This window comes from Notothenia rossii (assembly GCF_949606895.1).
Source record: "Notothenia rossii genome assembly, chromosome: 6".
Lineage (NCBI taxonomy): Eukaryota > Metazoa > Chordata > Actinopteri > Perciformes > Nototheniidae > Notothenia > Notothenia rossii.
This window is the reverse complement of record NC_136909.1, coordinates 4746461-4773843: the sequence shown is the minus strand read 5'-3', so window position 1 is coordinate 4773843 and position 27383 is coordinate 4746461. Positions and strand designations below refer to the sequence as shown.

General features: G+C 38.4%; 2 protein-coding genes across 2 annotated transcripts in view; both read right to left on the bottom strand.

Moving 5' to 3' along the window:
* Positions 1-5888, bottom strand: part of gcn1 (GCN1 activator of EIF2AK4) — a 59769-nt gene extending 53881 nt beyond the window's left edge. Inside the window, 6 exon segments of the mRNA XM_079687074.1 lie at positions 262-360; positions 456-564; positions 1148-1279; positions 2761-2824; positions 2919-3021; positions 5835-5888. Coding sequence (XP_079543200.1) covers positions 262-360; positions 456-564; positions 1148-1279; positions 2761-2824; positions 2919-3021; positions 5835-5852 — 525 coding nt within the window. The 5' untranslated portion in view covers positions 5853-5888.
* Positions 5889-7536: 1648 nt separating this feature from the next.
* vamp5 (vesicle-associated membrane protein 5) lies at positions 7537-21552 on the bottom strand. Its single transcript, XM_079687357.1, has 3 exons — positions 21254-21552; positions 14607-14747; positions 7537-9691 (listed from the first exon to the last, which is right to left on the bottom strand). The coding sequence occupies exons 1-3, from the start codon at positions 21254-21256 to the stop codon at positions 9551-9553; spliced, it is 285 nt and encodes a 94-aa protein (XP_079543483.1). The 5' UTR covers positions 21257-21552; the 3' UTR covers positions 7537-9550.
* Positions 21553-27383: the final 5831 nt, after the last annotated feature.

The following is a 27383-nucleotide window of genomic DNA, read 5'->3' as shown; positions in this document are numbered from 1 at the left end:
CTTTGTCATGGCCAAGAGCCAGGCCATGACAGTCATTCACACAAAACTACAGAAAATACAGCACATAATACAAAACGTTCGTATAAACAAGAATAAAGAAGCTCTCCCAAGCTTACCATCAAAGAACTGAACCCTTTTAAACCGTGCAATTCACCATGAATATCTTGAGCTTTGATTTATAGTCAAACATATACATATATATACATACATACATACATACATATATTATGTCTAAATCGATTTCGCAGATGTTTTACTCACTTCCTTCCACAGCTGACTGAGGTGTTTGAGGCTGGATTTCTGGGCCGTGGACTTGGCTCCGCCCACAACATCCGCCACCAGAAGGCTCTGAACCTCCACCTGAAAGAGAGGAAAGCAGCACTTTAAATATAAAACACTGATGCTGGTGAAATGTGGGGGAACAGTGTGTTAAAAACAGACATATTGAAACTGACCATTTTCTTCCAGACAGGTCCTTCTTTTTTCTCCGGGGATGAGAACACAGCGGGGACCAACAGGCAGGTCCAGGACAGCCCGATGAACGCAGCAGAGCCAGCGCTTTTACTGCAAACATAATAATATTTTTAATATAGCAGCTTTCAAACAACAGCTACAAAGAGACAAAAGAAAGAAACACGGAACATGAAGTGGACTAGAAACCACATTAAAGATCTCCTATTATACGACTAGTTTCTACTCAGCAGAAACTCAGCTAAATGCTGCTGTGATGAAACGCCATCATGTTCCAAACCACATCAAGGATTATTTCTGAAACAGTATGGAGCTCAGGGTTTACACATACTCTCTCCAGTACAGGTTAGCTCTGAGTGTTAGCGATGCTAACGTAAACAAAGACCATATTACGTCCAAAACACATATCAGTGTTTCTGATATTAACGTTTCTGATTGGCCCGTGGGTGTAAAGCCCGCCCACATTTCAGATATTACGTCATGAGGCAGCAAATCTGGATCAGCTCCGTTGTAGCCCCGTTTTTAGAGATTTGGGTACGGAGGAAAAGAGAGGGTTTTGTTTTCTGACGCTGCGTGAGTTCCCCAACACACCGGGGACACATGTTGATGTATAGAAGACATCAGAAAGTGCATTTTGCATGATAGGTCCCCTTTAAACCCTCTGAATCTTGAGTACCTGGGCGTTCCGGTCTTGCTGATGACTCCGCTGCTCAGCAGGCTGTGGAGGAGACTCGTCACCAGGACGTCCGGCTGGGTTTCTGCCAGCTGGGAGATGACGGAGAGCAGCTCTCTGCGGGAGGCGGCATCTCTGAGGAGCGCACACACACATCCAGGTCAACACAAAGGATACACAAGCTAGATATCGCTGCTGCAACAGGTTATAGAAACGTGCGTTCATCATAAAACACATTGTGCTGAATTGACCCTTGAAATGTATCCGCTCAGTGGGTTATTTTCCATTAAATTCATTTTAAATTTATGCAAGTTTCGGAGAAGATCTATCCTGCCTTTTGGTGAAAATTAAAACATGTTATTGTTCATTTCAATAAAACTGAGAAATACTTTTGTCCAAGTTTTGCATGAATAAATGTAATTTTCTTTACACACACACATAATACATAACATCCACTTTGGACCGATGCACCAGTAACTAGATATTGCTGACCAGACCTAAATATGGAGTGTGGACTGCTACTTGGAGAGGTCCCAGTTCACCTCCTGCCCTGCCATGGTGCCCTTGAGCAAGGCATCGGACATTTTTTGTCCAAGTTTTGCCTAAATGAATGTTATCTTTTTTGTCTTAAATGTGCCTTTTTTGCATTCTTGCAATCCGTTAATAACACCTCTTCAAATGTAAAACCTCCATAATGCTGTACACGCTTTCCTCTGCTGTCAAGCCATCATTTCCCACACCGCCGCATGCTATCAACACCCCAAACAGCACACTTAATATTAGGGCTGTGCAATTAATTGTATTTTAATCGCAATTACGATTTTGGGTTGCTACAATTACGAAACCAACACAATCGAAAAAAACTATTATTTTGCTTTGCGAGGTTGTGACAGTGAACTACAACATATTTGATCTAATTGGTTTTTATTTATCATATGTAGTAGTTTGTGGAAGTGCACTCCAAAATATTTGTTGATCTTGTTTATTGGTATTTATTATTTTTATATTATTCATTTAAATATATCATTTATTTTTGTATTGGTTTTTCAGTTGAATTATACGTTCAGTGTAATCAACAGTTAAAAAGATATATGTTCAAATTATTATTTGTATTTGTTTTAAAGTTCAATAAATGGATGTTTTCAAAGTCAATGAATAATCGTGATATCAATTATTGACCAAAATAATGATTATGATTTTTGCCATAATCGCACAGCCCTACTTAATATATATAATATCCTGCTTTATATTTAGTTTACTGTAAATTGGTATTTCAACATTCTACTTTTCTAACGCTGTTTAATTTATATTTGAGATGTTTTTACTCTATGAATTTCTCTTACGTGCAATGCCTTGTGTTTTATGCTGCTGCAAAGCAAACATTCCCCACATCGGGATCAATAAAGCACATCTCATCTTATCATTGAAAATATAAGATGTATAAAATTATAAAATGATTATTGCATCATGCTCACAGAAGCTTCTATCAATCCCATATATCAACGAGGACCGGCTCAAGAACAAACACCTCCCTCTCCATGCAATGCAAACATATCATTTAATATAAACAAAAACTAAATGAGGTTTAATCGATTAATAATCCAGCTTCCACTCACTTGTATCTGTGCGGCGTGAGACAGAAGAGCTTGCATAGTCCTTTGATGGCAGGCTCAGGTAACTCTGGAGAACGAGAGATTTTAAAGAAGCGTTAGTGGTGATGATAGCAGTCATTTAAACGTTAAAGGGTGGAACACGAGACGTTAAATCCCCTCACCTTTGCCCTTTGTACACAGCTTCAGCGCCCCACAGATCTCCTTGCGCTCCTTCACACTGGCTGTGGTCACATTGGCAGCAAATTTCTTCAGTGTGTCTGAAACCTGGAGAAATAAAACACAAGAGGACATATGGAAAGGGTGATTATATTAACACGTTAAGAACCTTTTGTAATTTAAAGTGTGTTACTGTCAAATGAACAGCAAGTAAAACCAAGCAGTCAGTGGCATTGTTTGTAATGCTCATTAAACACGGATATAAAAGACGGATATGGGCAATAACACGGCCAGTAAATATAAAACCTTTTAGAAGTACTCAGATCTTGTATTTGAGTAAAAGTAGAAGTACTAAGGTCTTGTATTTGAGTAAAAGTACTCAGATCTTGTACTTGAGTAAAAGTACTCAGATCTTGTTCTTGAGTAAAAGTAGAAGTACTCAGATCTTGTATTTGAGTAAAAGTACTCAGATCTTGTACTTGAGTAAAAGTACTCAGATCTTGTTCTTGAGTAAAAGTAGAAGTACTCAGGTCTTCTATTTGAGTAAAAGTACTCAAATCTTGTTCTTGAGTAAAAGTAGAAGTACTCAGATCTTGTATTTGAGTAAAAGTACTCAGATCTTGTTCTTGAGTAAAAGTAGAAGTACTCAGATCTTGTATTTGAGTAAAAGTACTCAGATCTTGTTCTTGAGTAAAAGTAGAAGTACTCTCCTGCCTTGAGGACATTGTGTTGAAACACATGAATGGGAAACGTCAAATCTCTATTCTATACACAGCACTTGTCTCGCACGACGAGGAGTCTAGTCATGATAGAAGGAGAGCATGGAGTTTAGATATTGAGGAAGATATCGGAGAAGCTGAGTGGACGTCAGCCTGTTTGAAAGCTCAATCACAAACCATTAATACGCGAATGAAACTGCTACAACACAAATGGCTAATGAGAACATACATAACCCCTGAGAAACTCAATAAATGGTCCCCTGACATTCCAGATACATGTGTGAAATGTTTGACTGAGAAAGGTACTTTGATCCATTGTGTATGGGAATGTCCTAAGCTGGTAGATTTTTGGAAAAGAGTAACCCACATTCTAAGTAGAATCACAGGTATTCAGGTACCTTGCATACCAAAACTTTGCATTTTAGGGATATACCCGGATTGCCTTTCTATTAACTCCAAGTGTAAGACTCTGATCACCTTTGGCCTCCTGCAGGCCAGGAGGATGATTGCTTTATCTTGGAAAGAGACTGAAGTATCCTCTACACAATCTTGGATTAGAGAAATGGCTATGTGTGTTACATTAGAAAAACTAACCTATGTAATTAGGGGTAAATTGCAGAAATTCGAAGAGGTGTGGACAGCCTTAATGGACTTTCTCAGGCAACAGTAGATTTGATTTATCATTGAGACAGTGTGACAATTGTATTTATTATTTGTATTTACCTATTTGTGATTATTGTTTTCAATATGTATATTTTTACTGATTTTGTATTTGTGTATGCAGTGAGGTTTGACTGTTTTTCATTGTGTAAATAGTGTGACATGTGTTATTGTGGTTTTTTTTTGTATGTTTTTGTATGTTTTTATTGAAAAATTAATAAAAAAACATTGTTCAAAAGTAGAAGTACTCAGATCTTGTATTTGAGTAAAAGCACTCAGATCTTGTATTTGAGTAAAAGTACTCAGATCTTGTTCTTGAGTAAAAGTAGAAGTACTCAGATCTTGTATTTGAGTAAAAGTACTCAGATCTTGTTCTTGAGTAAAAGTAGAAGTACTCATGCTTTACATACTTGTGCAACGTTTATGCTTTATTTCCATTTCTTTCAATATATTATATAAATAATGCCACGTATACCAAAGCAAATAGCTCATATGTGTAAACATACTTGGTAATAAAACTGATTCTGATATTACAAGCTGCTTCAATATTTGTATATGGTCACAAAAAAACTGCTACTTTCTTTTGATTAAATAGGTTTTATATTTGATCCTATTTATTGATTTTGCCGTCCTTTATTCTACCGAGAGGGATCAGCATTTTATTATGTATTATCATACCTTTTACTGCTGTGTCTATTTAAGTGTTAAACTGTTGTTAAAGCCTTACCTAACACATGAAAAGATACACAAATGAAGCTCATTATTATGACTTTGTTTTTAATACGGTGTACACGGTGTTGTTTTAACCTATAGTTGTTTTATTGTTAATAAAGTGTGCCTACATTGTAATATAGTATGTAAGTCTACTCTTCTTACTAATCTGCACTGTCTTTTTGCTGTAATGGAGTACATTTCCCCGTTGCAGGACAAATAAAGGATTTTAAACATCTGGTTAAAATGTGAAATATGACTAATGTAAGTTTTAGGTTTGTTCTTCAAATTACTTTTAAAATACAAAGACAAAAGAGTTCCCTTTTTCGGGTCTGCAAAAAAAGTGAATAGCAATACACACTGAGTTCCATGTTTTTAAACGTTGTCAACAAAAACAATCAAACTATCCCTTTGTCAACATGCTAACTAACTTCAGTAGATTTAAAGAACCCACTCTTTATCATTAAACTCCTTATAGAAGGCGTGGCTTAGTGTATCATCACACGAGATGCTAGTCTGCTTAATTTAGGTTAATTCAAACAGTTTACATTAAAGGACATTACGTTAAAACACCAGAAGATATAGATTACAAAACAATAAATTATGAAATTAAAACCTAATCTCAATGCTACCGTTAGCATGGTGACGTCACAGCACGTTAGCATCCAGCTAACAGCCTGCTATCAGCTTTTATTGAACACCGTCTTTAAATCGCGAAAGACAGCAGTGTGTTTATGGAGCGGAAGTAAACATATACTTGATTGGGTTTTTGTAGGATTCTTGAATTCATGAGTGAAAGCGGAAAATGTTTTAAAAACCAGCCTCACAAACCTGCGTGTCCGCCGCCATCTTGCCGGTCTTGCTACAGGAAGAACTTGCAGATGTCACTTCCGGGTCACAAAAGCTACGTACGTGATTTTTTCGAATTGTAATTTGATACTTATTTATTTATCCCTATTGTATAATGCTTTAAATAACAATATTATAAGTATTTATTGTTTTATTCGTGTATTTAAATCGTTTAATAAACGAGTTGTGGAGTTACATGTCTGAAATATTTTTGTCAATACAAAAATAAAATCGACACCAAAAGCAGAGCTGGGAGAAGTACTTAGATCTGGTACTTGAGTAAAAGTACAAGTACTCAGATCTTTATTCCACAGGCCATAAGACTGCTAAACACCTGAGCTCTGTGAAGTGCCTCCATAAACATTAATCTGTTTGTCATCTTGCAATTGACTTATTTATCTAAATAGTTATCACCGCAATAAACCGTATTTAATTACGTCTAAATGTACAATATTTAATTATGTTCTATTCTTGTATAGATCATATTCTATTTGCATGTATAAAGACTTATTGCACTATTTTGTATTATATTTTGTTATGTATGTTGCATCCTTGATGGAGCTCAGGTCAGAAGAATTTCATTGCCATTTTTAATCTGTAGCTTTGTGCATATGACAATAAAACCTTTGGACCTTTGTAGGTGTGTTAAAGTAGAAGTACTCAGATCTTGTACTTGAGTAAAAGTAGAAATACTCAGATCTTGTACTTGAGTAAAAGTAGAAGTACTCAGATCTTGTACTTGAGTAAAAGTAGAAATACTCAGATCTTGTTCTTGTGTTAAAGTAGAAGTACTCAGATCTTGTTCTTGAGTAAAAGTAGAAGTACTCAGATATTGTACTTGAATAAAAGTAGAAGTACTCAGATCTTGTACTTTAGTAAAAGTAGAAGTACCAGAGTGTAGGAATACTCTGTTACAGTAAAAGTCCTGTATTCAAAATGTTCCTCAAGTAAAAGTAGAAAAGTATTATCATCTAAATATAGTTAAAGTACCAAAAGTAAAAGTAGTCATTATGCAGATTAGTCAATTTCAGAATAATATACATGATATTTTACTCCAGTAAAACTAAAGTCAATAGAATTGTTTCAACAAAAACAAAACCAGGAAAAAGGTAAAACCAAACCAACCAAACAATATCCAAAGTGAAACCATTGACCAGCAGGAGGCACCGGTAATCCTCACCTGCTTTACTGAGACTGCACATTATCTGCATTAACAACAGATACTGCATTTGTTCCCACTGCTGACAGCTCAGACTCACATTTTCTCACTTCAAAGTAGGCTGCAACTTATTATTACTATACCTACTGTAATTATTTACATCATTAATCAATCTGAGTCCGCCATTTTCTCTGGAAAAAAGTTAAATTGCCTTCCCAGTTTCTCAAATTCCAAGGTAATGTCTTTAAAAGTCTGGTTTTGTCAGTGAAAAAATATTCACTTTGATATGATATAAAACTGAGAAAATTTGAGAGGCTGAAAACAAGAATTAGGGAAATGTTTGCATGAAGAATTACTAAAATTAGGAATTGAAAAGCAAAAAAGTTGATTATTTGTTCAGTCTATTGACAAATTGTTACAGCTCTAGTTCAAAATAACCTTTTGGACTATTTCTAGTTTTGATTTAAAGTGGTCATTTGACTAAAACACCATCCAATTTCACTCCAACAAATGCCAACAGGAGTCTTTGGTTTCCTTTTAAACACATTTTAATGAATCAGAGAAAAGAAATCTACATTACAATACATCAGTTCATGTTTTACAATGCGAGTTATCTACAGCTGCATATACTCTATTTACCCAGTTTAAAATCTGTTCCTTCACTCTCCTCTGTATTCACTCACAGATGTACAGAAAAAACAGCAAAAGATATATCAGCCCTCATTATGTTTGGTGAGTAATTCAAGACCAGATTGCGAGGATGCAGGATTATTGGCTGCATCCACTTGTTGAGAAGACACAGGTGAACATGAGAGGGAGAGGACGGATTCAAAGTTGGTTTTCTTGACACTTAGGACAAAGTGCACATACAGAATATGCTAAATAAATCAAGAAATAGTGACATTTAAAAAAGTAGTTTGAGATGAATGTAAGGAGAAGGAACAGATCCGTCTCTGCACAATACTACAACTGCATAGCTCTTCCATTGTTAATTAACGTATACTCTGCATTTTTTACAGTATTTCTTTCATATTTTATTGTACTTTAATTGTTATCTATTTATGTTTTTTGCACATTTTTGCTTGATTTCTTTTCATTTTAATTTATTTGACTGTGTTAATGATATGCACCGAAACACCAAAGCAAATTCCTTGTATGAAAGACTTCTGATAATGGCTGTGAAACCCTTTTACCCAGGGGTGTCAAACTCAATTTCATTGCGGGCCACATTCGCATAAAGGTTGCACTCAAAGGGCCGGTTGTAACTATATATATATATAATATATATATATATATATAAAATAATGTATTATATTACATTATTGCCTCTGAATTGGATTATTATCGAATAGGATAATAACTTAAGTAATTAACTACGTCTGAAAGCAGAAGTCCAGGGCAAATAATTGCAAGTCTCTTCAGTGCGCATGTCACAAAATGAGATGCATTGTGGGACATGTAGTTTATGGACAACCTGCTTCTTTAAAGTGGCATGTAACCGTAAAATAGACGTATTATAATCTTCGCAAGCTCTGGCGGGGCCACATAAAATGAAGTTGCGGGCCGGATTTGGCCCCCGGGCCTTGAGTTTGAGACCCCTGCTTGAACCCCTCTGTGTAAAGAGACATCCTGGATCATTGAAGGGGATTTTATGCACAGAAGATCGCAAATACATCTTTAAATGAAGTCCGCTTTGATTCATGCACTGTGAAATTAAACCACATTAAACAGAAAGCAAATGAAAAGCATAAATTGAACTCTAACGATATGGAGAAAATCAAATCGTCTGATATTATTAAATTAAATCAAGGTTCAAGGTTCTTTATTTTGTCATACGAACAAAACAAATACAACTATCAGACGAGCGACGAGTTGACCATGATCGGTCCGTTCTTCAGATGTTATTAATTAACTTTTTTTGTATTAACGTTCCTCTGTTTCTACCTAGAGCTTCTCTTTGTCAGGACATTGATATTTCGCGCATACTTTATTCATTTCGGATGTTAAACGGCTGACAGATGACCGGGAAACGCCGATATATATTGATGGCTGCTGCTGTCGCTATAAACAATATCCTACATATATGTCCGTGATGTCCCTGAATGCACCACGGTTCCAATTCCCTATAAGGTCTGTTTTCCTTTAATAACCACTGTACATTATACCTCACATAACCATATCCAAATGTAACTTAAATCACCATATCGTTATAATACAGATATCACCCATCCATATCCAGACTAGCTTGAGAAAGCACCTCCTTATCAAGATGTTATTTTAGGATGTGTGGGCCTGACGGAGACTCGATGTTTGAGAAGTTATTTCAAAAAGCAGCAAAGCAATGAATGGTACCATATCAACTGAAGTGAAGAGTGGGATCGACTATCCCATAAATATATCTTAATGACACAGAAATATTCCACACTAAGCCCTGCAGGAGAGCCGTCCCCCACAGACGGAACTCCCCTATAGCTTAGTCCTGATATTTTATTTTCCTTTTATCAGCAGCAAAGCTTCTTCTTCTTCTTCTTGCAGGTTATCAAACTGAGGCGAAGATTATGAGTCCGATAATAACCATGGTGGCCACCACTCCGATGCCGATGAACACGTAGCGCATCTTCTTGTTCTCACAACGCTTCTGTTGCATCACCTTGTTGGTTTTCTTCTCAAATCCTTTAGCCTGGGGAGAAAACACACAGAAAAGAAGCGGTTACATTACCCATGTTGTGTTATTAAAATCAGAACTAGGAAAAGACAAGATGTATATGCTCAGAGCTTTGGTATTAGTAAAATGATTGCTATAAAAAGGCTTAAACCTCACTACTTGGAAAATGTAACAGCGAAACTACAACTCAAGATGGAAGAGTATTTAGAGAAATGGTCGGATTTGGCAAAGTTAATCTATTGTAAGCATCTACATTTTTTATATTTCTTAAGCTTTGTTGATAATTACTATTGTTCATTGTACTTTTTGATTATATTATATATCTATATTTGTATATAACAGTATGATATTGTATCTATACCATGTTGTATATGCCTGCCCAGTATGGGAACGAGCTGCCCATGCCAAGAAGCTGGATCCCGCCCTCAATGCTTGCTGCCGCATTATCACAGGCTGCCTGAAATCAACACCTACAGACCGTCTGTACATCCTGGCAGGCATAGCCCCACCAGAGATACGACGAAATGCAGCGAGCAAGAAAGAGCGCCAACAACAGTCTACTGACCAAAGACATCCTCTCTTTGGCCATGTGCCAGCCAAGAGCCGCCTTAAATCCAGGAAAAGTTTCCTGAAGAGCGTCCCACCCCTCGGAACACTGAGCACAAGCAGTGAAAGAGTCACTCGGTGGGAAGAAAGACTTGACAACCTCCCATCAGCAACAACAATGGAGCTAAAGGCGAGCGAGGCACTGCCCCCTGGAGCAGACACCAACTACGCAGTGTGGAAATGCCTAAACAGAATAAGATCTGGTGTTGGACGTGCAAAAGCCACTATCGCCAAATGGGGATACCTAAATGACGAGGACGTTGTGTGTGACTGCGGCATTGAACCACAAACCATGCAACACCTCCTGATATGCCCCCTGCTGGAGCAACCCTGCACAACATCGGACTTGGCAGAGTTTAATGAGAAGGGACAGCAATGTGTTCAGCTGTGGCTGAACCACATCTAACCAAGCCCTGTAACTGACTGCCTTGTGGACACGATAAGAAGGAGAAGACCATGTTGTGTGAGACTCACTGTCAAGGAACTTGTTCTAATAAATGTTAAAACAATAATTAAAATCAGAAGTAGAAACTCTTTACGTCCCACAGCAGGGACATTTACAGTGTTACAGCAACGGAGATAAGATGTGTTTTAAAGGTCTGTGTGAACCAAAAGCTGAAATAATAACTCCTTTAAAACCAAAGCCAACAAAGAAAACATATCAAATCCAGAAAATATATTTTTTAATTTTCTCTATGTAATATGTCTGTACTACCAACAGATCACATGACTACGATGGGGTCAAGCAGGTCACATGGTTCCCACAACGCTGTTACATCACACTGTGGAGCATTCATCACATTATAAAAGATTTCACACTTTAAACACAGCACAGTGAAGCTGCATTAGACGGACATATCACAAATCAATTGTAAACAAAACACCAGAAGAAGAAGCCACATTTGCAGACCACTGAGGATTTTTTTTTTGCGCAAAACTAAGATCTCATGTTGGATTTTCTGTGTTTTTGCATCCAATTAAAGTCAGATTTTTACTCTCTGTGGGCTGATTTTGATTACGTTTTGTTCAATTTAGAAGTTTTAGTGGACTGGATGGGGCAGGTGGCTTATTTTTGGGTAAATATGGCCCGCTTAAAACTGCCATCGTTGATCCGGAAAACGTCAGAAATGGATTCTGCATCCTCAATAAACTCCAAGACCACCAAGCCAAGCCATATTGTCCACATAGGCCATTACTGCTAATTAACACAACGTATGCTAATTGAGTCAATTGGCTAGCATTTGTGAGTTAGCATCCGGCAGTTTCTATGTGTTGGCGACCCTACTATCTCCATCATAACACTTTGGGGGTAACTATGCTGGCCATTAAACAGGACTTGTCAGTTTTTCTGCATGTTAGCTGTTTCAGTGGGAACGATGCGACCCCCCCGCTGACCCCGGACGGACGCTGGCACACCAGCTTCATTCATCTTAGGAAACAATAGGAAATACCTTTCTAAACATAGCACCATAAAACACAATCAGGATGTAAATTGTACATTTCTTTTCCTCTCCAGCTCCACCTCAGGAGTATTTATAGACATCAATATGACATTTCCTCCTGTTAACCCGTGTGGAAGTAGTTTCACACAGAAACACTTCGTCTGTATGTACTGAATACATATCTTTAATCCAACACATTTGGAGAGTTATGTGTAACTTCACCATGTTTTAAGGTGAGACACTACTGGCAAAAACATGTTTTATCATAAACTGGCAGTAAGTACATTTAGTAGAGTACTGTACATAAGTACAATTAAAAAGTACTTGCACTTTATTCCAATTTATGCTACTTTATGAAACGGACAAGTCAAATCAAGCAATCTGATTGGTTCTTAGCCGTGATAATACTGAGCGTATACCACGGGTAGAATTGTAAGTTACTTTTCACAACAAGTCAGTATCCCTCCGCGCCTGAGAAAAACAGTATACTGTTGGGCTGAAAAGCAAACTGCCTGCTTTTCATACTGGAATGAGAAAGCAGCGGAGAAGTAACGGGGCAGAAACCCTCCTTTGTACGCAGCGGTCCAGACATAGACATCAAACGGCAAAACATATTCAGTGTGCAGTTCCTTTGGCATTAGGGCAGGGATACTTTCCAAGGTTTGACATAATGAATTGTTCTACTTTTAAAGCAAGCAACGATGTTTTCAAATCTGTAATCAAAGAGGTCCGCAAAAACGCTATCGACCAATCAGATTGCTTGATTTCACTTGTTCGTTTTATAAATATATTTAAATTTCTTCCGTTACGAAACAAACTTACAAAGCATAAAATGGAAACATTTAAGATTAACTTCGACCTCCGGGGGGGTCTTACTATACTATGGAGGAGTGGATTGAGCAGTGCCTTAAAAAAGCACCTAAACGACGACATGCAGAGCTACGTGAAGAGCAGGTAGACCAACTGGAAAAGTACCACCATTCAAAAGCTTTCTGATGCGGGTCTTGAAACAAAGCAGAGAAATGATGAGCGTTCGTGGCCAGAGGTGCGAAAGCTCTCTCCAGAGCTACTGGAAGCCCAATCTCGGGGACCGGAGAAAGTGGAGCAATATTCTCGCCACGCCAAGCAACAGCCTCGAACAACCTCAACCTATACAAGTGACCACGTAAGCCATGCTACTGATGTTGGACAGTTTTTCAGTGGATGCACAATAAACAGCAACAAAGAAAAATGAATGTAAATAAACAGCTAAATAATGGATCAAATAGATAAAGTAGAGACACTACATACTGATATACACCTGAACATCAGCAGGAGAGGACTCTTTAAAGTAGAGACACTACATACTGATATACACCTGAACATCAGCAGGAGAGGACTCTTTAAAGTAGAGACACTACATACTGATATACACCTGAACATCAGCAGGAGAGGACTCTTTAAAGTAGAGACACTACATACTGATATACACCTGAACATCAGCAGGAGAGGACTCTTTAAAGTAGAGACACTACATACTGATATACACCTGAACATCAGCAGGAGAGGACTATTTAAAGTAGAGACACCACATACTGATATACACCTGAACATCAGCAGGAGAGGACTCTTTAAAGTAGAGACACTACATACTGATATACACCTGAACATCAGCAGGAGAGGACTCTTTAAAGTAGAGACACTACATACTGATATACACCTGAACATCAGCAGGAGAGGACTCTTTAAAGTAGAGACACTACATACTGATATACACCTGAACATCAGCAGGAGAGGACTCTTTAAAGTAGAGACACTACATACTGATATACACCTGAACATCAGCAGGAGAGGACTCTTTAAAGTAGAGACACTACATACTGATATACACCTGAACATCAGCAGGAGAGGACTCTTTAAAGTAGAGACACTACATACTGATATACACCTGAACATCAGCAGGAGAGGACTCTTTAAAGTAGAGACACTACATACTGATATACACCTGAACATCAGCAGGAGAGGACTCTTTAAAGTAGAGACACTACATACTGATATACACCTGAACATCAGCAGGAGAGGACTATTTAAAGTAGAGACACCACATACTGATATACACCTGAACATCAGCAGGAGAGGACTCTTTAAAGTAGAGACACTACATACTGATATACACCTGAACATCAGCAGGAGAGGACTCTTTAAAGTAGAGACACTACATACTGATATACACCTGAACATCAGCAGGAGAGGACTCTTTAAAGTAGAGACACCACATACTGATATACACCTGAACATCAGCAGGAGAGGACTCTTTAAAGTAGAGACACTACATACTGATATACACCTGAACATCAGCAGGAGAGGACTCTTTAAAGTAGAGACACTACATACTGATATACACCTGAACATCAGCAGGAGAGGACTCTTTAAAGTAGAGACACTACATACTGATATACACCTGAACATCAGCAGGAGAGGACTATTTAAAGTAGAGACACCACATACTGATATACACCTGAACATCAGCAGGAGAGGACTCTTTAAAGTAGAGACACTACATACTGATATACACCTGAACATCAGCAGGAGAGGACTCTTTAAAGTAGAGACACTACATACTGATATACACCTGAACATCAGCAGGAGAGGACTCTTTAAAGTAGAGACACTACATACTGATATACACCTGAACATCAGCAGGAGAGGACTCTTTAAAGTAGAGACACTACATACTGATATACACCTGAACATCAGCAGGAGAGGACTATTTAAAGTAGAGACACCACATACTGATATACACCTGAACATCAGCAGGAGAGGACTCTTTAAAGTAGAGACACTACATACTGATATACACCTGGACATCAGCAGGAGAGGACTCTTTAAAGTGTTCTCCTCACCTTTTCATGAAGATCCTCAGCTCGGGTCTCCAGGTCTCCCAGTTTATCCGACCTCTCGTCGACCTTGTTCATGTTCTCCAACATGATGACCTTCACCTCGTCCGCATCATCCTGGACCTGCTGCAGGCGGCTAGTCCCGTTCTGCCACACACACACACACACACACACACACACACACACACACACACACACACACACACACACACACACACACACACACACACACACACACACACACACACACACACACACACACACACACACACACACACACACACACACACACACACACACACACACACACACACACACACACACACACACACACACACACACAGTGAAACTAGAGACACTTCAGAAAATATTCACAAATTAAATCTCTCATAGTTGCGTGTGAAATCCAAAATGGCTGACTTCCTGTTGGGTTTAAGATATGACGCCAAGAGGCTTTTATTTGCGTCTCACCATGCTTCATATACCTTCCAAATGTCATACTTGTAGGTTGAAGCACAACGAGGGGCTGAATGTTTGCAACGTTTTGAGCCTTTTTACCCCAAATCAGACACAGGGACAATATTTGAGTCGCACTGAGCTCTGTCGAAGTTATTTTTCTGCACAATGCCACCACTATTCTGCATCAAGGCCAGTGTACTCAAAGAGAGTTATACTCAGCCAGTGAAATGTTTGTTTATTGTTCCTGTCGCTCTGGAGGAGTTTTTGTGAAGTCTGGGGTCATGGGAATTAAAAAGACGAGGGCATTGACCGCAGAAAGAGGCTCAATAATGGGAAACACTGCATATTTGTTTCTCTAAGCCAGGATATGTTGGCCCTGCTGCTGTGATCTTCAACACGTTTCTGTTTGCATATCTCTCTCTTGTGAGTGAGTATACTGCACTCTCATTGCTACAGGTTAAAGTGTTCTTTGTTCTTATTAATGCATCAGGCATGGAGGTTATATTTTGGATTGAATCTGGCATTTCTTCATGTTTCTTTTTTAACACAGTTTGCAAAAGAAGTGAAGCGTTGCCTGTAGTTGTGCAGACTTGTTGCTGCTTGATGCTATCAGGGTGGATGTTGTATAAACACAGACGGAGCATTTCCTCCTGCTGCTACCTGTGTCTGAGCAGATTAAAGCAACAGTGCATTCATTTAAAGAAATAAGGATTTTAAAACAGTGTGGAGAAGGTTATTTATAAAATGTAATACCTTTCAATAATGTAATAAGAAATGCAATTATTTGACAGATTTCATTCGAAGGCTTTGTTTCCATGTGCAGCTCTTGCAACATATAATATATTAAAAGAAATACAAAGTAAAGCAAGTAAAATGCAGGAATTGGTTAAGATATAAATATATACATACTTAATCTCCATCTACTTCATGGAGTATTTTTCCAAATAATATAAACTGGGATAACTGCGTTTTCTGAGATTTTTTCTTTTTTTTTTTTTTTCACATAATTTGTGAAAAGGTTATTTGTATAGTTACATTTAAATGTGGTGTTAATACTTCTCTTTAGCATCCCTTTTTAATGCTAAATTGTTTCTTAAAAATACTTATTTTTTATTATCCTTACATATTTCTTTTTTTTACCTACATTGCAACTTATTTGTTTAGATTGTTTACGTCCACACCACCAGATACCAAAGCTAATTCCTTGTATGTGTAAACGCACCTGGCACTAAACTGGATTCTGGTTCTTTAAAGGTCCCCTAGTACAGGGGTTCCCAAAGTGGGGGTCGCGAGAACCAGAGGGGGGTCGCGAGATGATTAAAAAAAAAATGGAAAATTCAAAAAAAAAGAAATTATAAAAAAAATGTGTTAATTTTTTTTATATATATATTTTTTAATTATTATTAATAATAATGTTTGCATAGACATTTTTTTCTTTGACAATCCACTAGGGCAGTGTTTCTCAAACTTTTTCTTCCCCCCCCCCGTCGACAGGGGGTCGCCAGTCTCTGGCACTGTTATTTTGGGGGTCGCGGGCTGAGAAGTTTGGGAACCCCTGCCCTAGTATACTGTTTTCCATCAATATATCACAGGTCTCAGATATATACAGAGCCTGTCTCTGATTGGCTGAAACACCAAACAGATCATTGCAGCATTACCCATAATCCCCTGTTTCCAAAGTGCTGATTCTCTGTCTGTTACTATAGATGAAAATAAGGAGCCCCTCCCCACGCCCCTCTGAGAGAGATTTGGTTACAAAGAACTCAATGGTGCTCTAGGAGGAGATTCAGGTGATAAGGTGGGGGGGGGGGGGGGGGGGGGGGGTTACCTTGGTTGCTGATTGGCTAATGGTTACACAAGACAAAACATCGTTATGACATCATCAAGTGGCCAAAATCTGATCAGCTCATTTTCAGACAGGTTTTTATAGAAATGGATCAAAAAGAGAGAGAATCTTTGTTCCTGAAACTTTCAGAGTCTCTTTCCACAGAGGGGACACATGTTGATGTAGAAGAGACATGAAGAAGAGGGGACACATGTTGATGTAGAAGAGACATGAAGAAAAGGGGACACATGTTGATGTAGAAGAGACATGGAGAAGAGGGGACACATGTTGATGTAGAAGAGACATGAAGAAGGGGGGAAACATGTTGATGTAGAAGAGACATGGAGAAGAGGGGACACATGTTGATGTAGAAGAGACATGAAGAAGAGGGGACACATGTTGATGTAGAAGAGACGTGAAGAAGAGGGGACACATGTTGATGTAGAAGAGACATGAAGAAGAGGGGACACATGTTGATGTAGAAGAGACATGAAGAAGAGGGGACACATGTTGATGTAGAAGAGACATGAAGAAAAGGGGACACATGTTGATGTAGAAGAGGCATGAAGAAGGGGGGACACATGTTGATGTAGAAGAGACATGAAGAAGAGGGGACACATGTTGATGTAGAAGAGACATGAAGAAGAGGGGACACATGTTGATGAAGAAGAGACATGAAGAAGAGGGGACACATGTTGATGTAGAAGAGACATGGAGAAGAGGGGACACATGTTGATGTAGAAGAGACATGAAGAAAAGGGGACACATGTTGATGTAGAAGAGACATGAAGAAGAGGGGACACATGTTGATGTAGAAGACACATGGAGAAGAGGGGACACATGTTGATGTAGAGGAGAAATGAAGAAGAGGGGACACATGTTGATGTAGATGAGACATGGAGAAGAGGGGACACATGTTGATGTAGAAGAGACATGGAGAAGAGGGGACACATGTTGATGTAGAAGAGACATGAAGAAGAGGGGACACATGTTGATGTAGAAGAGACATGAAGAAGAGGGGACACATGTTGATGTAGAAGAGACATGAAGAAGAGGGGACACATGTTGATGTAGATGAGAAATGGAGAAGAGGGGACACATGTTGATGTAGAAGAGACATGGAGAAGAGGGGACACATGTTGATGTAGATGAGAAATGGAGAAGAGGGGACACATGTTGATGTAGAAGAGACATGGAGAAGAGGGGACACATGTTGATGTAGAGGAGACATGAAGAAGAGGGGACACATGTTGATGTAGAAGAGCTCGTAACGTCGGAGACTCTATGCGTTACATGAATGCACACAACGTTGTTTTAATGTTATGGTAGCGTTCTTAAAATAGCTCTCTATCTGTGATTTTAATTGTTGTTTTACTTTTATGTACGCACCACGACATCAAGTCAAATTCCTCGTGCATGTACCTGCTGATAAACCTGATTCAGATTCTAAAGAGAAATGAAAGTGATAACACGGAGCAGGTTTATCCAGATTGTGGGTCACGCCTTGTTTCTGCCGGGAGTCGAACCACAGGATGATAAGAGGCTGGATATTTGGAGGACATTCAGAGAGACTTTAAAGCTTTTTGCATCCTGAAAGGTTTCTACTTCACCTCCGACCCCGAGAGGAAGGCGGCAGCGACAGGAAACCGACAGATAGAACGAAAACAAGCTCGCCCTCTGCGCCTCCATTTCATATCTCACAGATTTCACTTCCTGTTGCTGCAAACACAAGTTCACTGTAGGCTAAGAATAGCAAGAAGACGTGGAAAAATAAGTTGTTTATCTGTTTTTAAAAAGGCTGCAGTTGCTATTTTATTTAAGTCTTGCACCATAATGACCCCACTTCGGACTGCCACTTCTAAGTTTGACATATTTAACACATCCATAACTATCAAGTTTGTATATTTCTAGGGTTACTTACATTTTTAAATCGTATTGTTATTATCCTTTAATGAATTCGTACCTGTCCGATCCCCCTGATTATTGATGTTGCAGCTAAAAATGTATTATTATTATTATTATATCAGATATTAAAACACTAAAGGACTCGAGGACTTTGAATACGTTTATTTAATCTTTACAATTATTATCCTTTTGTCACAGCTCTGTTTAAAGAGCGGTGCACTGATGTCCTATTTCTATATTGGACCCTGAAGGCAGCATCGTCCTGGTTCTATTTACAAAAAGCCAATGGGTTTTTGTAATGGATTTGTACTTCTTCTTTAAAGTGCAGCCGTCTTCAGACAGGAAGTGCTGCCCATTCCAGTTCGCCGCCTCCTTCCTTCCTTCCCTCCCTCCCTCCCTCCCTCCCTCCTGCCTTAATGTACCTGGCATTATCCGGGGAAACCACACCTATCAGATAAGACTCTGCTCATTACTGTGAACACAATGCTGCCTCTAAAGCTAATAAAATACATATTAATCATCTATTATCGAGTAGATTTATATTTAAGGATGTAGCCTATGAATGAGGTTGTTAGGATTTAACCATTGCTCTTGTTGGCAGCCAACAATGCATATATATATATATATATATATATATATATATATGCAGTCTCTGATAGTGTTACGTTATTCTGAGAGTGCTCTCATACTTGTTTGATTCTGAGATTGTATATATTTATATAAATATATGTTTGTGTTTGTGTGTCCGCATCTGTAGCCTGTTATTGTCTCATTATACCGCACTGTGAATGAATCAAAGTAAATATATAAGTCATCATGAACACATCTGTCCATCAGACAGAGGGCTGCTGTGCCTCCTGTCATCATTAATGGACGTCTCTTTAAAATGACCGCTCAGAGGAGAGGAGTTCTCATTTCTCTAACCGCTTGCTGCTTCCCCTCCTCTCTCCTCGGTTCCCCTTCTCTCGCCTCGATTCCCCTCCTCTCTCCTCGGTTTCCCGTCCTCTCTCCTCGGTTTCCCTCCTCTCTCCTCGGCTCCCCTCCTCTCTCCTCGGTTCCACTACTCTCTCCTCGGTTCCCCTCCTCTCTCCTCGGTTCCCCTCCTCTCTCCTCGGTTCCCCTCCTCTCTCCTCGGTTCCCCTCCTCTCTCATCGGTTCCCCTCCTCTCTCCTCGGTTTCCCCTCCTCTCTCATCGGTTCCCCTCCTCTCTCCTCGGTTCCCCTCCTCTCTCATCGGTTCCCCTCCTCTCTCCTCGGTTTCCCCTCCTCTCTCCTCGGTTCCCCTCCTCTCTCCTCGGCTCCCCTCCTCTCTCCTCGGTTCCCCTCCTCTCTCCTCGGTTCCCCTCCTCTCGCCTCGGTTCCCCTCCTCTCTCCTCGGTTCTCCTCCTCTCTCCTCGGTTCCCCTCCTCTCTCCTCGGTTTCCCCTCCTCGAGTCCTCCGCTCGCATCTCCTGTGGGTGGGACTCGAGGATAGGAGTCGAGGAGGAGAGTCGAGGAGGAGAGTTAGAGAAATGAGAAAGGGCCGATGTATACAGAGATATGTAATTAAACTACCAAATAAAATTAATTTAATCAGTTACAGTTACTCATGAAGTGGTTTCACGTATAAGGGATTCGCTGCGGTGTTGTATACAAATAAAATCAAGGACAAATATCAAGATAAATAAAGAAAATATTTAAATTAAAAAATATATAATGTGAAAAAGACTTGTATTGGAATTCAAATTAAGGCTGAACAGAACTAAATGTATATCATGAGAAATGAAATGTAAAAATATTTGAATTATTTTTAAAAATATGTAGACATACTGTTGATACTGTTGTTGTCGATTACAATGACATGCTGTTTATAAAAGGATTACAATATTCAAGGTGATGTCTTAACATTTTTTTTAACGGTTTCTTTTGTTTTGGTAATAAAACTTAAAACGCTTGTGTATTTTAAATCTCATTGTTTTTGTATGTGTACGGATCATGCTTTTAATTTGTAGTTTCTAAACCTATGCTTTTATTTTGGTAATTATTTCAGAGTCCCCTCGATGTATTTCTACCCGACATCCAACTGACGTGTTTCCAACTCAATGAAATCGCATTTTAAACCTTACTTTTGTTCTTTTCTGTATAAATAATCATCATTCCGTTATATATCAACATTTTAAATACAAAAAGTCATGCTTTTTATTTGTATTTCTTAATGTATGCTTTTATTTTGGTGATTATTTAAGAGTCTCCTCAATGTATTTCTCCCTGATTTACAACTCATGTGTTTCCAACTCAATCATTTCGCATTGTAAACCTTATTTCTGTTATTTTCTGGTTAAACAATCATCATATATAAAAGGAACACACTAGTGTACCCACTTTTGGTGAAGGAAACATTGATTGTGTTAAAATAAAGTGCCCTTTCTCGTTATTTCACATGTTATCTCTGACATAAAAGTGATATAAGTTGAGATATGAACTCACCATGTCTGTGGCGCGTGTTGCTGTCTTTGTGCTGACTGTCACCGGATCCGATGCCACTATAAAGAGACTCAGGTCTGTTCTGAACCAGGAAACTCAGAAACAGGCTCTGAAGCTTGAGACGAACCAGAGAGGCGTTTGCGGTCTGTCTTGTTATCTCCTTTCTGCCTCTCTTTGTCTCGTTTCTGTCTCTTTGCACTGTCACTTTCACTTTTGCAGACTACAGAGTGTGTGTGTGTATGTGTGTGTCTCGTCCTTCAGGCTGCTGGACTCTGAGCTGTGTGTCTGTGATGCGTTCAATGTATTCCCGGAAATGTAACAATTTACTTAAAGCCGTGACGCTGACTCGAAATATTCTGTACTTCCCCGGATATGTGTGATTTGTTTACCTATTGAGCACGAGCCTAATACTGCGGATTTCCCCCTTTATTTTACATTCATTAGGTACTATTCATACAATGACATAATTCTACCGGACTTCCTCATTTGTATGCAGTTTTTTTTAACGAATATATTTATTTGAATTCATTTTTCAACTTTTTTCAATGTATTATTCTTTTTTTGTATCATGCAATGAAACTGATCACTTGTAATGCAAATACCTGCAATAAAGTATTTTTAAAAAACACTTCAGTAAAGGCAGTATGATGTGTTTAATTGATTCATATTCACGTGTATACAATACAAAATAACAACAATACAAATATATAAAAATAAGATAAAATTACATACAAAAATTGTAAAAGCTGAAATTAAAGAAAACACATGTACATACTGTATAAACACAAAGAGACACATAGACTTAATTTAAATGTAATGCTTCTTCATACTTTGAATGTATTACATTCAACCAATAAACAGTTGTTTTAATAGTACGATTTTATTTTATTAAAAAAAAGATATGTTTTTATTTATTATAAATAGATGTGTATTATAAAAATAACGGTGAATGGTTTTGCTATAACATATAACGTAATTGTATTTATTTACTTCCAATTCTTTACAGTATTCTGCTTATCCTGCTAATCTACTTCAACAGGTGCCTTAATAACAAGGGGTCCCTGAATGCAGCATATGTCGACCTCTCCAGTGACTTTCCCTTATCTCCAGAATCCAGCCGGAAACAGAGAGCAGCAGAAACTCCAGAAACACTTTAAATAATACTTTATATACATATGTCATGTTTCTAATGTTAGTGCAATACAGCCAGTGGGGGAAGTAGTACTTAGTCGTACAACAACAGTCTGAAAATACTCATTTTGTATGTTATTTAAGTTAAAGTAGGCTACAAAAGGATTATGAAAAAATAAGCGGAATAACTACTCAGATCCTGTACTTGAGTAAAAGTAGAAGTACTCAGATATTGTACTTGAGTAAAAGTAGAAGTACTCAGATCTTGTACTTGAGTAAAAGTAGAAGTACTCAGATATTGTATTTGAGTAAAAGTAGAAGTACTCTGATCTTGTACTTGAGTAAAAGTAGAAGTACTCAGATCTTGTACTTGAGTAAAAGTAGAAGTACTCAGGTCTTGTACTTGAGTAAAAGTAGAAGTACCAGAGTGTAGGAATACTACAGTAAAAGTCCTGCATTTAAAATGTTACTCAAGTAAAAGTAGTCGTTGTGCAGATGAGAAACATGTGTAATGTTCCCGTAACATCCCCACAGGGACTCAGTGGGTCTGAGGCAATACAACATATATTTATATTGACCTTATTGCACTTTATGGTACTTTAAATCCTGCTGTTTTATATATATTATACTGTAGTTCTGATGTCTGTATATCCTTTAAACAATGGCGCCTTTGTTTTGCACTACAGGTGAATAGGGGTAAAACATTAACCAACAGATATCAGCACAAAACTTTCTGGGTGAATTATTTACATTAAGGCAATTCTTTTTTGTATTACAATGTTATGTCTGACCCATAGACTGTATATATAATATATATATATGGTCTGACCATGCAAATTAAGCGTTTTGATATTAAATAAGTGCTTATTCGCATTTGCATAAATGCAAGAATAAATATACACATTGACAAGTGAGCGTCATAGGGGCCGCGTGTGTGTGTGTGTGCGTGCGTGCGTGTGCGTGTGTGTGTGCGTGCGTGCGTGCGTGTGTGTGTGAGTGTGTGTGTGTGTGTGTGTGTGTGTGTGTGTGTGTGTGTGTGTGTGTGTGTGTGTGTGTGTGTGTGTGTGTGTGTGAGCACTCATGATAAGGAGCTGACAGCCTGACAACACGTCTCTATTGTAGATATCTGCGTCACTATCAGAGCTGAATTCTTTCCGTCAGTCTTTGATTCACTCAGCGTCAGACAGCAGAACCTTTATTACTGAGAACAGACATTAGTCAGAGAAGAAGAGTTACTTCAATTCATAGGAAATGTAATCTGTTACAATCAGGGGTGTAAAGTAACTAAGTATATTTTATTTTCATTCATTTCATCTCCCATTGTAAAGCGTCCTTGGGTTTCTTAAAAAGCGCAATAAAAATTGAAATTAATATTATTAATTTTGAGGTACTTCTACCTTTACTCAAGTACAAGACCTGAGTACTTCTACCTTTACTCAAGTACAAGACCTGAGTACTTCTACCTTTACTCAAGTACAAGACCTGAGTACTTCTACCTTTACTAAAGTACAAGATCTGAGTACTTCTACTTTTACTCAAGTACAAGATCTGAGTACTTCTACCTTTACTAAAGTACAAGATCTGAGTACTTCTACTTTTACTCAAGTACAAGATCTGAGTACTTCTACTTTTACTCAAGTACAAGATCTGAGTACTTCTACTTTTACTCAAGAACAAGACCTGAGTACTTCTACCTTTACTAAAGTGCAAGATCTGAGTACTTCTACTTTTACTCAAGTACAAGATCTGAGTACTTCTACCTTTACTAAAGTGCAAGATCTGAGTACTTCTACTTTTACTCAAGAACAAGACCTGAGTACTTCTACCTTTACTAAAGTGCAAGATCTGAGTACTTCTTCTTTTACTCAAGTACAAGATCTGAGTACTTCTACTTTTACTCAAGAACAAGACCTGAGTACTTCTACCTTTACTAAAGTGCAAGATCTGAGTACTTCTACTTTTACTCAAGAACAAGACCTGAGTACTTCTACCTTTACTAAAGTGCAAGATCTGAGTACTTCTACCTTTACTAAAGTGCAAGATCTGAGTACTTCTACTTTTACTAAAGTACAAGACCTGAGTACTTCTACCTTTACTCAAGTACAAGATCTGAGTACTTCTACCTTTACTAAAGTACAAGATCTAAGTACTTAGTAACCTGATTCCATCTGTTACTTTTAGATTACCTCAATATCAATGCAGATAAATCCAAGAGAAAATAAGATGTGTTTTACTTAAGTGTATGATGTAAGAAACCGGACAATGTGACGTTGAAAAAGAAAGATATTCAGGACCAAAACACGGAAAAACATGAGCACATACTACAGTTTGAAAATGCAGAAATACACACAGTTTAACGCACACAGTGAAGCTCTCACACACTATTTTATGAACATATAGGTTCACCTGCTGAATTAAAAACAGAACAAAGGAAGCAAAGGAAGTGAAAACCATAAAGCAGATTCAGGCAGAACAGAACAGCTCACAGAGATAACATCTGATCCTTTACATCAAACACTAAATGCTCTTTTCAGGTTTTTTATAACACCGTAATCCGGCTAGCGATCCACCATTTAATCTGATTTTGTTATGTCACTTTAAGGGAGTAGTTTCCTTTCTTACGTTACGGACGTGAAGCTGAAAAAAGGTCACAGAAGTTCGAAAGTGAATAAAATCAAAAACAGGAAGTGGGGTTATTTTATGTGTGAAAGGTAAAAATCCCCCAAGTTTCAATGGAAACATTATTTGTGTTACTTAAAAACTAAACAGAATTACACGATAAAAGGTTGAATTGAAAGAAAAAATAGCAACACGTTTTTTAAAAATAATACGACAAATACAATTAAATAACTCACCTGCAATTAACTCAGGTTACTCTTACACATTTTGACTAAAAGTACCAGAGACTTGATGACTATAAGAATAAAACTAACTTTATTTTGAAAATATGAATGCAAAACAGGAATTAGAGTAATTTCAACAATCTCCCTAAAACCACATTTGAATCTACCCGAAGTTTCATGAGGTGGATTAATGACAAAACCTTGCATGACTGGCCCATCCTGCATAACACGACAACGACAGCAGCGCCTCTAAGTAGGCTCAAGTCCCGCCTCCTCTACAACAAGGCAGCACAAGAGAGGCTCAATTCCACCTCTGAGCACCTCTCCAGAGATGCATGCTTGGTGGCTGCTTGGAGGGCAGGAGTGGGAGATAGCCGGGCCCTCCCGCATCCATCGCTACATCTGGGACCCAGGAGATGGCGCCATAGGAGGAGACGGCCTACCACGCCGGGAATGGACCACACTAAACCGTCGCTTATTTAAAAACTAAAAAATAAATTAATTGTGAATAAAATAAACCCCAAGAAAACAATTTTTTTAATGATAAGAAAAATAACTCACCTTCAATTAACTCAGGTTAATCTTACATTAAGCTGAACAGGAAGTGACCAAAAAGCACCTAAGAATAAGAAACTATCAACTCGAGATACTTTATTTTAACAGACTAAACTATTGATACTCAGAAAGAGGATGTGAAGCTGGAAATGAGGAAAGTAATATCAGAAACAAGAAGTGGATTCATTTTAAACTTTCCAACCTAAAAACCACATGAGAATATTGTTAAAAAAATTCCACGAAAGTCCCTCAGCTGGAGAAATTAAAAGAGGCTGAAGGACTGTAAATAAAAATAATTCATTTATAGTAGGCTATTTGTACTAAATTCAATCAGGAGAGAAGGTTTTGGTGTAAGAATACATATTTATTGCCAGGAATACACAAATGAATGTAATGAGGTTTTGGCGATTAGGCCCCGTTGTGCAGGAGTATCATTCGGGAGGGGAGAACCGATCCGATGAAACCCCCGGGGTCTAGTCACTGGTGGTGGTGAATGGATAGTTGGGTTGCGTTCCGATAATCCAAAAATCAGCTCCTAAATTCTAACCCTATCTCCTATTCCTTGACCTCTAAGTGAAAGGTCACGGGGTTAAGGGATAGTGGATAGGAGAATTCAAAAGGACTTAGGAGAAGAGACCGCGGTACTTTAGAGAATCCGAATGCACTTTCACTATCCGACGTGTTTATGATGCGCCAGCGGACGTCATGAATGTGCGTCTGCTGCTGTGGGGAAACTATGGAAACTACAGTTTTCTATAGCGGACTACAACATTGATGTTTAATAAGAACGAGGGACTCATCTAGAGACTCTGCACCGTGCTCTGATGCTGTTGCTTTATGCTTTATGAACGTGGACAACAGAGAAACATATTCTTCATGACCAAAGTTGGAATTGAAATAAAAAAGGAAAGTGAAACTTATGCTCGTCACACTCTCCCTCCGGCCCACATCAATACAAATGATCCCAAAGATTGTATGAAAAGATCTTAAAATCAATACAAATGTATTTATTATAAACGTTAGTCCTTAAAATCTATCACTGTGTATATCACCATTCAAACATCTTTTAAAAGTTGAACAAACTCCACACAGCTCAGTAAAGACTGAAATGTTGACTTTATTTGATCATTTCAGTAAAAACTAACGTTCATATTTCTCTTTTTGATTATAATACTGATGAATGTTCAGAACAAAGCACTTTGGCAACTTACCACATACGTTTTAAAATGCTTAATAAGCACCGTAACTTTCATGATATAATTTCTCCGTCATAATCGTTTGTTTCCGTGAACGGCCTACTGTTGAGTGACGGCAAATGCTGCGGCTGCAATGCATTGTGGGGCAGCATTTGCTCCTCTCCTTTTCGTCAAGGGAGGTCCAGTGGTTCCTAAGCTAAAGGAGGTTATAAAGGAAGTTTGAAACCTCCTTTCCTTTCATTTGGAGAATTGGAACGGCACTTAACATGGCTGCCACTGACGTACTTCCGGGTCATTTCACTCGGTTAGGAAGGTTCCTAAGCTAAATGGACCGCAACCTTGGGGTCGGTCTGAAGGGGAGGGGCTTAGCTTGACCCTGGATTCAGAGGGACAGGAGGTGGAAAGGGG